A 15,677-nucleotide genomic window follows, 5' to 3' on the forward strand; every position below is an offset into this window, starting at 1 on the left:
TCATCACCTCGGCTTGCTTCCTCTCCAGTCCCCTGCACTGGGCCATGGCCCTCGGGTGTTCTGTCATGACTGTCTACTCTGGGAAACCAGGGAGTGCTAAGAGGTTTCCTGGGCTGTGTGAGGACTGTGTGCTACCTTGGTCTGCTGTTCACACTCTTAAAGAAGTAGGGCGTGCTATCCAGCACAAACCCCAGAGTTCCCTGAACCTGATCACAGCTAGGAAATCTCAAGGAGGTTAACAAGGAAAAGCTGAACAGGTTTTGTGGTAGGGAGGAAAAATGGGAGCAGGGTGGGCAGAGTGGAGGGAGCTGCCCAGCCCAGGGAGGGGAGGGAAGCGCAGCCAGGCTGAACACTCTGTCCTGTGGTATTGCTGGTGACTGCGGCTGTTCTCTGTGTGTTACTGCTTCAGGGAAACTGGGGAAATGGAGGCAGAGAGGTGACTGGTTCCAAGGATAGTCCAGATACCAGAAGTCATGACCATGATGGCAAGAGACACTGCCATAGCCACAGTGACCACCAAATTCCCAAGGGCTACTACCTCAGAGCCCAGATGAGATGTCTGTGTGGACAGGCTGCCTGTTGAGGGAATTACCTCAGCAGGCTCAGTGGAGCTACCACATTGAAACGAGGGTCGAGGGTCGAGGCAAGGAAGCTCCACAGGGGATTCCTGACATTCCCTAAACTCATGCCCTGCACCGGGCACGTGACTTCATCTAGTTAAGTTTTAAAATGGTGCTGTCACCTTTACATACATTTTGTACAGGAAACTGAGGTTCTGGCAGGCTCTGAGACTGTTCTAGGGCCCCTGTTCTCAGTACCTTCATTCTTATCAAATAATCTCTCTGCACCATAGTTTCTGGGTACAGGAGGGACGCCATGTTTTCGCATCCCAGCCTCTGAGGGTATCACTTCCCAGGGGCCCCTGACATGGTTTGGAGGTGAGCTGCTCTTCGTTCCGGGCTCATCTGCCTACAGGCTTGGAACTGTGGCACAGCTGCAGCTCCTGGGCCGGGGTGTGGCCCTAGAAGAGTATCACTCCTGTATTTACTCCAAGATAGTCCTTAAGTCACTCTGAAGACATCTTTCCTTCAGACTAAACAACCCCACTCCTTTTTAAACACTCTCCTCACAGGAGTTTCGGGGTATTTTGGAGACTATCTTTCTATATTTACTGGCTTCCCCCAGGGCTCTTCGCCCGTCCCAGGCTCTATTTTAAACAATCCTAGAATAAGATCCCTTCAAGGGAAAAAGAGAGGATGATTTTCACAGGTTTCATCTCTGGCCTTAACAAATTAACACAAGCGTGGATGGTAAGCTATCTCTTCTTGTCCATCCTGACCTTCAGGTCTTCATTGTCACACCCTGTACTTGGCCAATTGTCTATCCACTGCTTGTGTCTGATCACACTGAACATTGTTGTATATGTGAGGGTCTACTCCTTGCCTCAGAAAACAAAAACAAACCCAAAGTGTTCTTAACTCATCTGAGTTGGCCTAATTTCCCTTTGACGTGTAACACAACGCTTTAAAAAGAACCCAGTTCACACAAACAACGTTTGAGAGGTGAGAGACTTGACCTGGAAACGTCTCCTGTCTTCAGGGGCCTGACATCCCTTCAGGAAAGAGGCTGAAGGCACAGATACATTGTGAGACCTGGTGGGTCTTTGTGTACACCAGCCCAGACAGTTACCAGCCCCAAGGGGGCTCACTTACTTCGGGGTTCTCGGGGGCCGTCCACTGTGATTTTGATGGCTCTATGGTAGGTGGCAACTTGTGGCGGGTTTGTAAAGACGGTGATGGTCAGAGTGAAGCTCTTGCCTGTGGAGACAGGAAACAGAATAGAACATAGTGAGGGGTGGTCTGAGCCTCTCCCTGTTATGTCAGTCTATGCTGTCCAGCCCTCAAGCTGGAAAGGCAACAGAGCTGGGGCAGCAGGACTTGTTCTCCTGGTACTCCTGGGTTTTGTTTCCAATCTGGAATGCACACAGTGGGTTCACCAGGTGGGGCATAGTGCATAGTCACGTAGCTATAAGTCAACCATTAATTACCAATAAGATCCGGGAGATCAGAATTTACTCCCATATCAGGACTTTGGGAATTGACAGCTGGGACTCATAGCTATCTACTGCTCACCTCTCTCTGTCTTCCCATTCCTCTGTCTTCCCTGCATATTTGTAAAATCCAGGCAAAAGAAGAAGAAAAGACACCATCACACATTTCTCTCTTTACTCTGTACTTCCGAGGAGTAGAGAAGACTGACTTTCTGGGGCCGGGGTAGGTCAGTGGTTAGGGTGGTGATCTAGCAAGCATGAAGCCCAAGGATCTATGCCAGCATTGTATACACTGGGTGCCAGGCTGCACACCTGTAATCCCAGCACTCAGGTAATGGAGGCAGGAGGATCAGAAGTTCAAAGTCACCCTCAGCTACTCAGTGAGTGTGAGGTTAGCCTGGGCTGCATGAGTCCCTGTCTCAAAACAAATGAGCAGGCCAACCAAAATCAACAAACACCGAGTTTCTAAGTGTAAAAACATGCTGTTAGCATTCTATCTAAACTCCACCTCACAGTTACCTGGCAACATCCAGGTATGCTCCTTCCCACAGTTACCTGACAATAGCCAGGTAGGCCTGATCCACTATAAAAGGGGCTGCTTGCCCCCTCCTCTCTCTCTTGTTCTCTTGCTCTCTTGCTTCTCTTTTGCCCTCTTGGGCTCTTCCCTTCCCCACTCCTTCCCTGTTCCCTGTCCCCTCTTTCCACGTGGTCATGGTCAGCCTCTACTTCTCTACTCCCTCCCTCTCTCTGCATTTCTGTCTCTACTACCCTCTTAACTCCCCTCCCCATGGCCTGAATAAACTCTATTCTATGCTATACTGTCATGTGGCTGGTACCTCAGGGGGAAGGGATGCCTTGGCATGGGCCTCCCAAGGCACCCCCTCCCCCCATACCTCACCACACCTCCATAGAACATATTCTTATTCTCTATCTTTTTATTAACACAGCACATGCTAAGTTAGACGTTATTCTCTGCACCTATTAGAAATTGATGGTTGATGCTAAATAGTATTTATAAATACCCAATGATTAGATGCTACGAAAGCATGGCTGGGATAGAACAGAGCAAGGGACATAGACAGGACAGACAGAGCAGGCTTCAGGGGATGGTTTCTGGGTTTAAATTCCGGATGCTTGACCAGACAAGCCACTAGATCTAGACTTCTCTGTGTTCTTGTTCAGGCTCAGTGTTCTTGCCTAAAAATTGGTATAGGCAATTTTTCCAAATTTCGACCTTTTGGGCCCAAGAGAAAGATAAATGAGGTAAGGCATTGTAATGGTGTCTGCCCATGGGGGTCCGAAGGCTCACACGCACGCACGCACCTCTCCCCGTCTCAGAGCTCTGTATGGAATGCCCGTATTTGGCCGGGTGCAATATGAAGTCTTCTACCTAAATATTAGTTCCTTAGCTAGTACAATCTCTCCTCTTATGTAGTACACAATGAAACTCAAGGGAAATGGGAACAAACCGTGCCCCAAAGGCACTGGCTACTGTAAAACCCAGCTTACCTGCCTAACCTCCTTAGAAAAACCATACCACTTCCAGCTGAAGGGGGAAGGCCACTGAGACGTTCCCAAGGATACCACCTATCACCAGAGCAAGTAGCACTCCCCATCAAGAGGACACTCTCCCAAAGATCCCCGAGCCTCTGAAGTCTGTCTGCTAACTTCTCTGCCAAAGAGAACAATAGTGTCAGGCAAGGTTCAGGCGGAGGCCTCTTGTGCATCTTGAGAGGCCCAGTGGACCAGACAGGAGGGATTTCTGAAGACTGGGGTTCTATGGCCCAAGAGACTTTGTACCTGAATCCTTCCCCAGCTCCCCCAGAAGAAGGCTGCCAGGCTCTGGCACTTGCATCAGACACCTGCGGATACACCCTCAGGGGATATTCCATATGGTTTTCTACCTTAGCATCTAGCAGACTCGGAGGGATGGTCCACAGAGGCTGAGGGTGGACATGTTAAGAATGGTGTGCCGATGTGTAACCTGAGGGAGTTGCTCATCGTTCTCTGTAGCCTTCGACTGTGTAAAGGCAGTGCCCCGGGGCCTGCTGGGTAAGATAAGCAGCCTGCAGACCTCACAGTGGGTCTTCCTTTCTCAGCAAGTACCCATGATGGGCGGGCGAGCCCTTGGTATCATCAACACGGAATCTCAGAGCCAGTTTCCGGAATCTTCTCCCTAGAACCCGCCCCTCTTTCTGCAGCTCATGAGCTCAGCTCTTTAGCCAGTGCCTCGCGACTCTGGGCCTTCTGTACTCAACCCCGCTTCTCCAGCCACCCAGATTCACTCTCTCAAGTCTTCCCAACTTCAAGGCCCAGTGAGTCTCCCACTGACCTGCTTCCCAGGTGACCTTTCCTGAAGGAAGAGTTTGCTTGTGACTAGTTCCGATTGGCCCCATAAATCACTTTTCACCTTGATTAATTAGGCCTTCCGCTTTGACAGCATTTGTGATGGTCCAAGCTTAATCTGCCTGGGGGTGGGGGTGGGGGCAGGGCCCATTTCTCCATTTCTCCAAAGCCTCACATTCCTCAGAAGTGAGAAAGGAGAACAGGAAGAGGCTCTCAGGCAATGGAAGATTGTAAAGCCAGAGGGGAAATAGGTAAAGGACCTTGAAGACACCAGTGACTGATAGGTACATAGCTTGGTCCTGAGCTGGCCTTGGTGTGTGTGTGTGTGTGTGTGTGTGTGTGTGTGTGTGTGTACATGCGCAAGTGTGAGGAGAGTGAACAGACAATAAGATCTGGTGCCTCTATCTAGAGCGTTCGAAGAGTTGGATTCACCCACATTTTTGCCAATCTGGATCCCAGGTCAAGAGTAGCTACTTGTGGAATAGCTCACAGATCTCCTCTGACAGTGTCTTCTGAGCCGGAGGCAGTAGGATGCCTACATGGGAGCTTGTAGCTCGGTGACAGCTCAAGGTTGTGGAGTACTGTGGCATCTAACATTCTCCAATGCTGGCTTCAGCCATGGCTTGCCTGAAATGCGTCACGAAGGTCTCGAATGATGTCTTCCAAACCTGTGACTATCTAGCACGCTGCCACCACACACAGAATCATGTCCTCTGTTGCTTTCAGCCTCGGAAGTGCAAAGACTTCAGGAACACTGAGTTCAAGCAGTCTTGGGGCTGATGTAATACAGTGCTATGGCTTAATGCACACAGACTCAGTCTCTTGTTCTGGAGACCACAAGGCCTGTAAGACACCTTAGGTGGCAATGGGGGTGATGGGTTCCTTCCTTCTCCTTCTCCTGACTTCCTAAGATTGTCATCAGTATTGACCTTCTGGAGGCACTGTGGTCTCAGTGCCCCGATCACTGCTTTCTACCTTTGTATGCTGCCTCCTTAGAGTATAGCCCTTGTCTCTAAATCTCCCCATCCTTAGAAGTTGTCATGCATGAGCTCCACATGAAGGCCGTCATATGTGAACTCCACATGAAGGCTAACACACATGGTCTCCACATGAAGGTCTTCATGCATGGCCTTAACCTCACTGCATCGGTGAATTTTCTAAATAAGAACATGTTCGGAGATCCTGGGTGGGTGGGGACCGTCCAGGCACATTCTTCATCCTGGCACAAATACAGAGCATCCTGGGCTTAGCATTGCTAAGGGTGTGTGACTTTGACACACACACAGGTTCCTATGACTTTTTGGTCATCCTTTAATGTGCAGATATGAGGAATTCCACTTAGTGATTCCCACCAGGTAGGGAGATTAGGGAGACTGCATGTCTGTAATGGGGTTCACCTGGGAAGAGATAAACTGGTGGCAATCCTCACGATGGGCTCGGGTTGCAGCTGACGTGTGTGCATGTGTATGTGTGTGCACAAACACACATGTGCAGTTTTATGTGGAGGCCACAGGTCAGCCTTAGATATCATTCCTTAAGCTCTGCCCATCTTGTGATTTGAGACGGGATTTCTCACTGGTCTGGAACTCATGGATCCAGCTAGGCCACTGAGCAGTGAGCCCCAGGGATGTGTCTGCCTCCACTTCCCCAGAACTGGGATTTCAAACATGTATTACAAATTTAAAATTTTAAAAGCTAGGCTCTAGGAATAGAACTCGGGACCTCCTGCTTGTGCTGCCGGGATTTCACCAACTGAGCCACCTCCCCAGTCCTGGTGAGAGCTTTGAGTACAAGGACTTCTGCTTATAATCTATAGACCAAGATGACTTCTTTGTCACCAGAGTGTGACTTTTCCCTCTGGTTCGAACCTGACCTCCATTTTCATTTGTATTTTTCCAGCTGGGTTTAGCACCATCCCTGACAATGGCTTCCAGGTAGCCAGAGGCAAATCTCGGGTGCTCAGAATTAGAGAAGCTGCAAGCTCTGCTCTCCACCCACCCAGGCCCGTGGTTGCTCAGACACAGCCCTGCTTGGCCAGCACCTGCAGACGTGGGAGCTAGGGCCTCCAGCGCACATGTGTTGTTAGCCAAATTCCCTTATTAAAATGACCTATGGGCTTGGTATTTTAAGTACATGGGCGTGGAGAGTGAAACACTCTCAAGTGTTTTTCTCCGCTGTAACTTGCAGCCGCCAGGAGAGGAGAGTCTCACAAGGGACCGACCTAGAGGAGTACGGTCAGCAAAATAACACTCGCTTTCCTGGGCTCTTCAGGATCTAAGGCAGGGCAGAGAGACTGGGCTGTCCAAGACGTCACGTTTTAGTCTGTTGCCTGATGGGAGACCCGGCTTTCCCAGAAACCCTGGCTGGCCAGGACATAGATCGCCTTGGTGCTGATCAGGGGCATTGCCTGGAGGCAGAGGCTTTTGGTGGTAGAGGGGCAAGCGGTAAGCCACTGATGCTCTGAGTCATCCAGCCAGTGAGAGGGGTGACAGAGAGGGGGAAGCATCAAAATCTTTATTCTGCTCCTGGTACTGAAGGAACCCGCCACATCAGCTTCAATGGATGGCTGTGATCCTGGAGGACTGATACTTGACAGGAGTGACAAGAGGGCTGAAGGGAAGAGGAAGGAACATCAAAAAAGAAAGACCAGGGGAAGAAGGGGGAAGTCTGGACTCAGCCAAGCATCCAGAGACAAAGCTTGCTCAGAACATTCCAAAGCTGGAAGTACATAGGGAGAGGGCTAAGTGTGAGCGCTCAGCAACCCCAGTATACCTGTGTTCGAATCCCACTTGTTGCCTGTGCAGTTGTACTCACGGGCAACTTTGTTACTGTCTAACAGCCCTAGCTTTCTCTTCTGCAAAATACAAAGTGGTAACAGCTTTTGTGTCTCAGTCTTTTCATGCGGACTAAAGGAAATGAGGAACAGAAGGTCAGGCACCCAGCAAAGTCTTGTGAAAAAATGTCAAAGACAGGACAACCATTCCACAAAGCCCCAGAGATCTGGTGAGGAGGGGTTGGGAGGAGCTGCCCAAGGACACCTGATGGGGGAAGAATTGGGGAAGAGGAGGAGCGCTCAACAGGTGACAGAGTTGCTGCTCAGACTGATTTCCATTTGAACTTGGCGGTTCATGGCTGCAACACCAGCTGGCAACCCTTTAAGGCATCACAGCGAGGGGCTGATCTGTCCTCCTCGACGCCAGTCTGCCCATCCAAAGGGCAGAACAAAAATACGAACTACTTTATTTAGTTGGAAAGGTCATGGGGTGAGCCTTCCTGGACACTTCTTGCTGGGGCCGTGTGGCATGCTCTGCAAGGCCAGGCAGTTCCAGGGTTTTGGGGGAGGGCTCAGTGGTGGACACCGACAGCCCTGGAGTCTAATACAGCATCAGCAGGACCCTGCCTCTCTGTCTAGCCTAGACACACTGCTTCCCTTTGCATGTAGCAAATGACTAAACCGCAGGATCAAGATACTATAACACTGTATATGGCTTCCTCCGGGAGGGCTGAGGGCAGGAAGCAAAAAGTAAGCAAGAAGGTACATGGCTGAAGATCACTGCTTGCCCAGGCTCTAAACATCACTACATTCCAGCTTGACCCCTGCCCCGCCCTCCAAGCCCGGATGGCCTCCAGTCTCTTGCTGGGAGCCCGCTGCCCTTCTTGGCCTGTGGGTGGGCTGCTCTATCCCCACCCCCACCCCCAGTTCTCAGTGGCTCCGTAGCTCTCATTCTCCTTGGTGTAGGTTGGGACACATGAGTCATCTTCTCCTTTTGGGGACTGTTTCTGGGGATGTGAAACTTGCCCTTTGTCACGAAAAGGAAGATTACACATGCAAAGGATCTTCTGCCCTGGGGATGTGGGGTAGCCATTTTCCTTAAGCAGTACCCGTAACATCCCTCTCTTTGTGTCTCTGTGAGGGAACCTTCTGCACGTTGCTACTTTAGGCACCCCCAAAGCATGTGAAAGGAAACTTTCCTTTTAAAATGTTGCCTTTGAAAAAATCAAAACAGCCAGGAAGGGCTGGGAGGGAGGTCTGCTCTTCACAAATTCAGGAAATCCCCGAAGATTCTCAAAGGTTACAGGGACTGTAGATTATGCCGTGTCTTATTGTGGGTACAAATAACTCTGAGCATTGAAATGCACGCACCCAGGCCAGCGACAGGGCTCAGTGAGTGAAGGCCTGCGGCTAAGCCCAGTCACCTGAGTTCAGTCCCTGGCACCTATACTGTAAAAGGAGAGACTGGTTCCCACAAATTATCCTCTGAGATCCACACATGTGTACACATGTGCAAGCCTAAACACACATAACACACACACACACACACACACACACACACACACACACACACACGGCTGGGACTTTTTTTTCCAAGGAAATGAATGCTCTCCCCTAGATTCCAGGGATAACTTCTGTGTTTGCAGGATATTTCCAGCATGCACTTGGCATTTTCCCCCTTATTTTCCCACTGGTTGCTTCCTAACAGCCGACACTTACGCGTGTGTCCATTCTATTTCCCTTCCTCTTCCTATTTCCACCATGATCTGTTGACGGTAGAGTTGCATAATTTACTTAGGGACTTATAGGCAGTACACAACCCATTGGACTTGCACAGCTCCTGTAGGCTGAATGATATTCATGCGAAGAGCCCTTGTGTCCAGCTGGCCTGACCCTGTCCTGTCTGTGTCCATGTAGGCAGAATGCAGACCAGAGTCTCTGCTCTTGGCCATTGTCCAAGCCTCAAGAGCCTAACTGAAAACTTGAAGCACAGAACTCAGTTCTCCATAGAAACAACCTTTGCCTGGTTGTGCGGAGTGACCAGCAGTTTGAGAGTGAGCCATCCACTTGGAGAATGGGAAAGCCATGTGGGACATTCTCTGGGGTTCTCTGGAAGTGACTCAGTAGAGCTCAGGGGCTGGGCTTGGACCCTATTTGTGTCTTTTGTTCTAATATTATTTAAATTAAATAGAGCAGGGCAGTTATACCCCACTTTAATCCCAGCACTCGGGAGGCAGAGGCAAGCAGATCTCTGTGAGTTTGAGGTCAGCCTGGTCTACAGAGTGAGTTCCAGGACAGCCAGTGTTACACAGAGAAAGCTTGTCTCAAAAAAACCAAACCCAAACAAAATAAAAACAAAAACAAAACAAAGAATAAAGGAGGGCTGATGGGCTGGGAGATGCTCAGGAGATAAGGAGCTTGCTGCACAAGCATGAAGACCTGTGTTCGGACGCCCAGCACTGTGTCAAATGCCAGTGGGCAGCAGGCACCTATACCCTGATTTCTGGGGGTTGATACAAATGGATTTGGGGGAGGGGGGCTGCCAACTGAAATGGTGAACTCCGGGTTCAGTCACAGACCTTTCCTCAAAAAAGCAAGTGATGAAAGAGTGTGGACAGCAGCAGCTGCTTCCACATACACACCTGCACACACATGTGCACACACACACAAATTTGATATAGTGAATCAACGAGTTCTGCCGACTTTCAGCGACGGCTGCCCCTGCCTGGGAAGCATGGCTGTACTTGACGTGCTGGGTTGAAAACAACCTTAGGGAAGAAATGAACGCAGTGGGTCCTGTCTCTGTCTCTGAGGGTCCGGCCCACCACCGCTCAAACATACAGGACAGAGATACGGCATCTGCTGTGCGGCAGGTAGGGTAAAATCATTCTGAGATGACACAAACTCGATACAGAAGAGGAAAGAGAGTGGATTGCACACAAATGCTATACCTGTGCCCACTTTAATAAGGTAAAGAGATGTTTATAGATTCTGCCATCTTATAGGAAACATCCTAAAATTGGATCAACACTTATATTGCTTGCCCACCGCACCAAAGCATCAAGAGAGTCCCAAGGACTCTGCTTTCTTTCTTCACGCTGCATGTTCTCTCCTGTCTTACTCACTTGGAATCCTAGCCCCACATTATCTCAGATGACTAGCCTGTTTTTAGCCCAGACATGCACAAGAGTCTCTTTAGATTAAGGCCACGTGCTCTTCTGTCCTTCCATTCAGCGACTTCTTTCGTTGATAGATGCCCAGATTCCCCAAGCTGTGCTGGTCTATCTGCCTTGTGTAGGGGCCATGCAGGGAAAATGCCTAAGGTGGCTTCCCAAGGCTGCCTGACTAATCCCCCTGCCTGTACCTGTGGTCTAGAGTGTCATGCACACAGCATCCTGTGCTGGAGTAGCAGGGAGTCTGGGTATGAGTGTGGGCATTCAGGAGGGAGGGGAGTGTTGGGGTCTGCAGTTCCTGCTCACCAGCTTCTTGAACTTTTGCTGTTCTGAAAGGAGGCAGGGCAGGTGGACTGGATGCTAACGGAAGAGAGGAAATCTGGAGACCAGCCTGAGGTGGGTGCTAATGCTAAATGGGGCTATTTGCGAGCTCTCCATGCACAGATCTGAGGCTGCCTGAGAGGAGACATGAGTAAGGCTGGTTTCTGAGCACCCCAGAGCCCCCAAACAAATTCCCTACTCTGCACACTGCAGTCTAAGTTTGTGCACCACACCTGTGTGGCGATGTACGTCTCTGCCAAGGATCTGTTGGCTGCTTGCCAGGGCACTGGCATCAGACCTAGTGCCCAGGATGGATGTCAAGGTCCTTAAAGCATCCTCAGCCCGCCGTACGCCAAGGCCTCCAGAGCAGGACACCCTAGTATCTCTCAGTTCCTCGACAGACAAGGTGAGCCCCTACATCCCCGCCAAATGCACACTTTGTTGCCTCCCACAGGTTTCAAGAGAGATGACGAGCTGCCTGGGGAAACTATCTGCCCTTCGCTAGGTTACACACAACTTGTATTTGCCCCCCGTTGCACCTGTCCTTTGTCACAGAGACGTCCACACAGAACAGTGAAGGCCTGCTTCACTGTCACCCCTCATGAACCCTTGACCTTGAGAATGCCTCTTCAGCGGACTCACGATCCTCTAGTGCTAGCCGACACAATAGGTGCACAGCAGATGTGCGATGATGAATCAAGAAATAGATGAACGGGGACATGGCAGGCTGAGGCAGGAGGATCACTGTGAATTCCAGGCCAGCCTGGGCGGAACAGTGTTAACTCTGTTTCCAAAAAAGCAAAAGAGAAGAATGAATGAGTGAATGAATGAATGAATGAATGAATGAAATGCTCTCCTTAAATGCCTTTAGGAGACGGGGTAAGCAAACAGACACAGGGAAGGGAAGTCGATTGCATATGCACAACACACAGGGCCCAGACAGTGCCCTGAAAATGATTAGTTGTTTATTACTGTTATGCATGCATTGATTTATGAATAAGTGTGATGCCTCCGTTTTATCAGGTCCTTAGCAGAACAAAGGGATAAAAGTTCCTTGTCATGGATGAGAGGCAGCACCTCCTTCCCTAACTTCCTGTCATCTCCTCCCTCCTCTTCCCACAATCCCACCCTTCAGTAGGAAGAGCCGCCACGCCTCATCTCCTAAATCTCCTCATAAGTACACCATCTTGCTATGATTATTATTATTATTATTAACAACCCTGTGAGGCCTGAGTGAAAGGCGCCACCATGCCCATTACACAGGAGGAAAAACCAAGGCTCACACATCTCAGGGCATCCTGAGCACTTCTCAGACTCCCTCACACAGCCTTCCAAAGACCCACCGAATCATTCTGAAGAGATACGTGTTTCTGTGGAATTGCAATGAATCAGAGGAATCGGGTGGCTTTACTGTGACCCAGAGTCCAGGAATTTGGCCAGAATGCAAGTCAACGGTGCAGCAAGAGGCGGCAGCAAACCACAGTGCACATCAACTCTCTGGGTGCTCTGTGTCCACCAGAGAAGACCCAAGTGTGAGCACTCCCTTGAAAATTATTAAAAACAATGAGATAAGAATGGCTTCCGGTAACACGGGGTGGCCTGGAGCACCGTCCAGAGTCCGTTCACCCGGGTCACATAGACATAAACCTCCCCTAAGCTTGGGTGGAGACAGCAGTTACCACTCGGGAAGAATGTGATGCCGGGTGCCAGCCTGCACAGCTCTGCTACGGGACAAAGGGATTATTCTGCCCCATTGTCAAAATGCACTGTTTATTGTTAAAATACACACGGGAATTAGAAGGGGCATGTATGAATCATAAATATTTGCATGCTATTAACGGTTGGACAAAAGAGTTGGACTGGCTAAGTTGGGAGAACTTCTTTTCCCATGAAAAACAGTGCTTCATATTACAGTCCATATTTAATTTCCTCTCTCCCATTGCTAATCTGAAATCTCAGTGTTCGCTGGGTATAACCCTTTCGGGCCCTCAGAGTTCTAGGAGCCTGGCTGGGCAGGAAGGGTAGGCTAGGAAGCTTTCTCTCTCAGAAATCCACAAGGAGCCACAAGAAACAGGTCTATCAGTGACCCTGCCAATGTCCCTGTCTCCTCTGGGGACACTGTCCCTGCTGAGACCTGACCCAGGATGGAGACTGGAGCCAGCTTGTTCTGACCCAGGGAAGGCATAATCTAACCAGTGTCCAGTGTTTATCTCTGAAATTGATCCTCAAGGCTCCTCCCTTGGGCAAAAGCGGCAGAGATCGGACGGGTGCAGAGGGAAGTGGTTCCGAAGTTCCCCACCCTCAGGCGAGGAGGGTTGATAGTGTCTGCAGATATTTCAGATGGTCACCAGGAGTAAGGTGGGGGTTGCTGCTATGCTGTCAAACATTCAACAAAGCATGACACAGCCATTCTCCAATTTTCCCCTGATGGAAAGGCATCCTCAAGGTAATGGGTGCTCTTAAGTGTCAACGGGGGACATCCTCTCCGCTCTCTGTTAAGAAGACGGTAAGGTCTACAGCCTAGAGTCGTTAAACAGTGCTAAGAGCCTAGAGTTGAACAGTTAAGCAGGGATCTGAGTGGGTGCCTACCTGCCAGGCAGGAATTGCCCACTGAGGGCACCACTGGGCAGCGCTGGGAATGCGGGGGGAGGGATATCACAAAAGTCCATTCGTCGGGACTTCTGGACATGTTCTTATTCATTTACTATTTCTTTTCTTTTCTTTTTTTTTTTTTTTTACACACAGTTTCTTATAGACCAGGCTGGCCTGGAACTCAACACAAAGCCAAGGGTGATCTTGAACTTCTGATCCTCCTGTCTGCTGTCTCCTCTTTGACTCAGTGTGAATACCATGAATTAAAATTTTCACGGATTCTTTTTTTTTTCAAGGAAGGAAAAGAGCGGAAGGAGGAGGAGCAAGGGAGATAGCTACCTAACAACAGATTCATCTAAGTGTTGGGTCAGGTCCGGCTTTCTCCAGTCCTGGCATGATTAAAGATTTAGAATTGGTCTTTGTTTGGGGTGGGAGGGGTTATTATACACATAATAGGGTGTTTAGCAGATCTCGGGCCTTATCCCCTGGATAGTAGGGACCACTCCTCTAGCCCAGTGGGTGACAATCAAAAACATCCGCAGACGCAGACCTCATTAAATGTCCCTTAGGGGTCAAAACTCATCCCAGCAGAGATAAACTGAGCCAGAGGCTCATCAAAACTGATCAATCACCGACCTAGGAAATAGGGAAGGGGACCTGCCTCTTGGGTGGTTTAAATACAAGGATGAAAATGGGGCCCTTACTGCATGCAGGTTCTGCAGACATTGTTTAAAAAGACAAAGAGCCTTATGAATGATCCAGGCTCAGATAGCTTCTCATTGATAAGAGACAGAAACTGATAGAGGCTGAATATACTCCATACAGACATCTCAAATAGAAATAAAAATGTCTGTGAAGACCCACAGCCAATACTGTAAGCAAACAGGAGTCCTTTCCACCTCCAGACAGTCCCTCCCTTCTTGTCTTATCCACAAAGATCTGATACGGATGCAGATGAATTCCATACAACTCCTTCCTTTGCATAAAGTGACTGGATTAGAGGCACACAGTTCCCTAGAGGACACTGGCCAGCCCTCCCATTCTCTGGACCTGAGCCTCCTGGGATCAGGTGTTGGGGAGGTGGTACTGCTGGGTCCATGTGTTCATGAAGAAGGACTTAAGTCTCTAAAAGCATGGAGTACTTTGAGTCAGATAATTTGCTTCCAATTCACTTCCATCTTCTCTGAGAGGCATGGAGTTTGCGTGGCTCCTGAGTGTTTCCTCCTTGGCTTAGGAAGCCAGAGGCAACATGCTGGGGCTCCAGCACTGCAGCCTGAGCCTGTCACAGGAGACCACTGGGATTTCTGTACACTCGTGGGGACCCATGTAGCCTGGTTCGCTGGCTGGAGAGTGTTTGGGCATAGCAAATAGAGTTCCCAAACTGGATAGGCTGTCCAATATAGGCTAATAGAGGCTGGGCTGTGAGCTGGGACCCCCAACGCAGTGCAGAGTAAAACTGGACGGTGTCGTTAGCTCCACCCTCCACACACCCTCCACATGTGTGGATGTGAGATTCACTGCAGAGCCAGGCACGGAGGACATAGAGGCATTGCCTGAAACGCACTAGTGCGTGTTTATAAACACAGGCCTGAAGTGACCAGCTAGCTTACCGTTACCCACCCGCTCCCTGATAGGCAGCTGGCACGCTGGGACATTTTCACAGACAGCTTGCTCACCCATTCTTGTTAATTGCTTGACTGGGGCTTCATGTGCACTGGGGCTTCAAGAACATTTTAGTCCAAGAACTCTCTCAATGAAAGTAGAGGCTCCTCTGCCTAATGGCCCAACAGAGTCTACAAACAGCATACCACTACCATGAGTCGGTCCTATGTCCATGGGTCCCCTGGATTCAAGAAGTTGCAATCACAAATATCTGTGGGGAAATCCATTTGTACTGAACATATATGTGGACTTATTTTATTTTTTTTCATTATCATTCCCTAAACAATACCGCAGCAACTATTTATGTGCAAGCGATATTCTGTTAGCTAGATTCATAAATAATCTAGGCGTGATGTAAACTATGCTAGAGGGTGTGCTGAGGGTCATTTACTAAGGCTGTGCCATTTTGTATAAATGGCTGGAGCAGCTGCAGATGTCTGAATTGAATGGAGGGGGTTTCTGGACCAACCTTCCACAGACACCGAGTGTGACTCCACAGTCATTCTTAAACACCCCCTACTGTTCTCAGCTTGTTTTATAATCAACAGCAGGGAGGAGACACTCACCAGACATTATACCATCTCTCTGCTTCAACAAGTAATTTTTCTTAAAAAAATATCCTGAAACAGAATATATTCTTCTATAACTAGCCTACTCCCAGTACCAAAAAGAAGGTGAGGAAGAGGAAGAGAAAGAGGAAGAGGAAGAGGAGGAAGAGGGGGGAGGAGGAAGAGAAGGAGGAGGAGGAGGGGGAGGAGGA

At 49.5% G+C, this 15,677-nt stretch overlaps 1 protein-coding gene across 2 annotated transcripts in view; it reads right to left on the minus strand.

Annotated features, from left to right (window-relative positions):
• Runx1 (RUNX family transcription factor 1) overlaps positions 1–15,677 on the minus strand; it is a 223,697-nt gene that overhangs the window by 65,760 nt on the left and 142,260 nt on the right. For both annotated transcript variants that reach the window (XM_021184936.2, XM_021184937.1), the window contains exon 5: positions 1,713–1,817. In XM_021184936.2, the coding sequence (XP_021040595.1) occupies positions 1,713–1,817 (105 nt within the window). The remainder of the gene's footprint in view (positions 1–1,712; positions 1,818–15,677) is intronic.

The sequence above is a fragment of the Mus caroli genome, chromosome 16 (genome assembly GCF_900094665.2).
Source record: "Mus caroli chromosome 16, CAROLI_EIJ_v1.1, whole genome shotgun sequence".
NCBI lineage: Eukaryota > Metazoa > Chordata > Mammalia > Rodentia > Muridae > Mus > Mus caroli.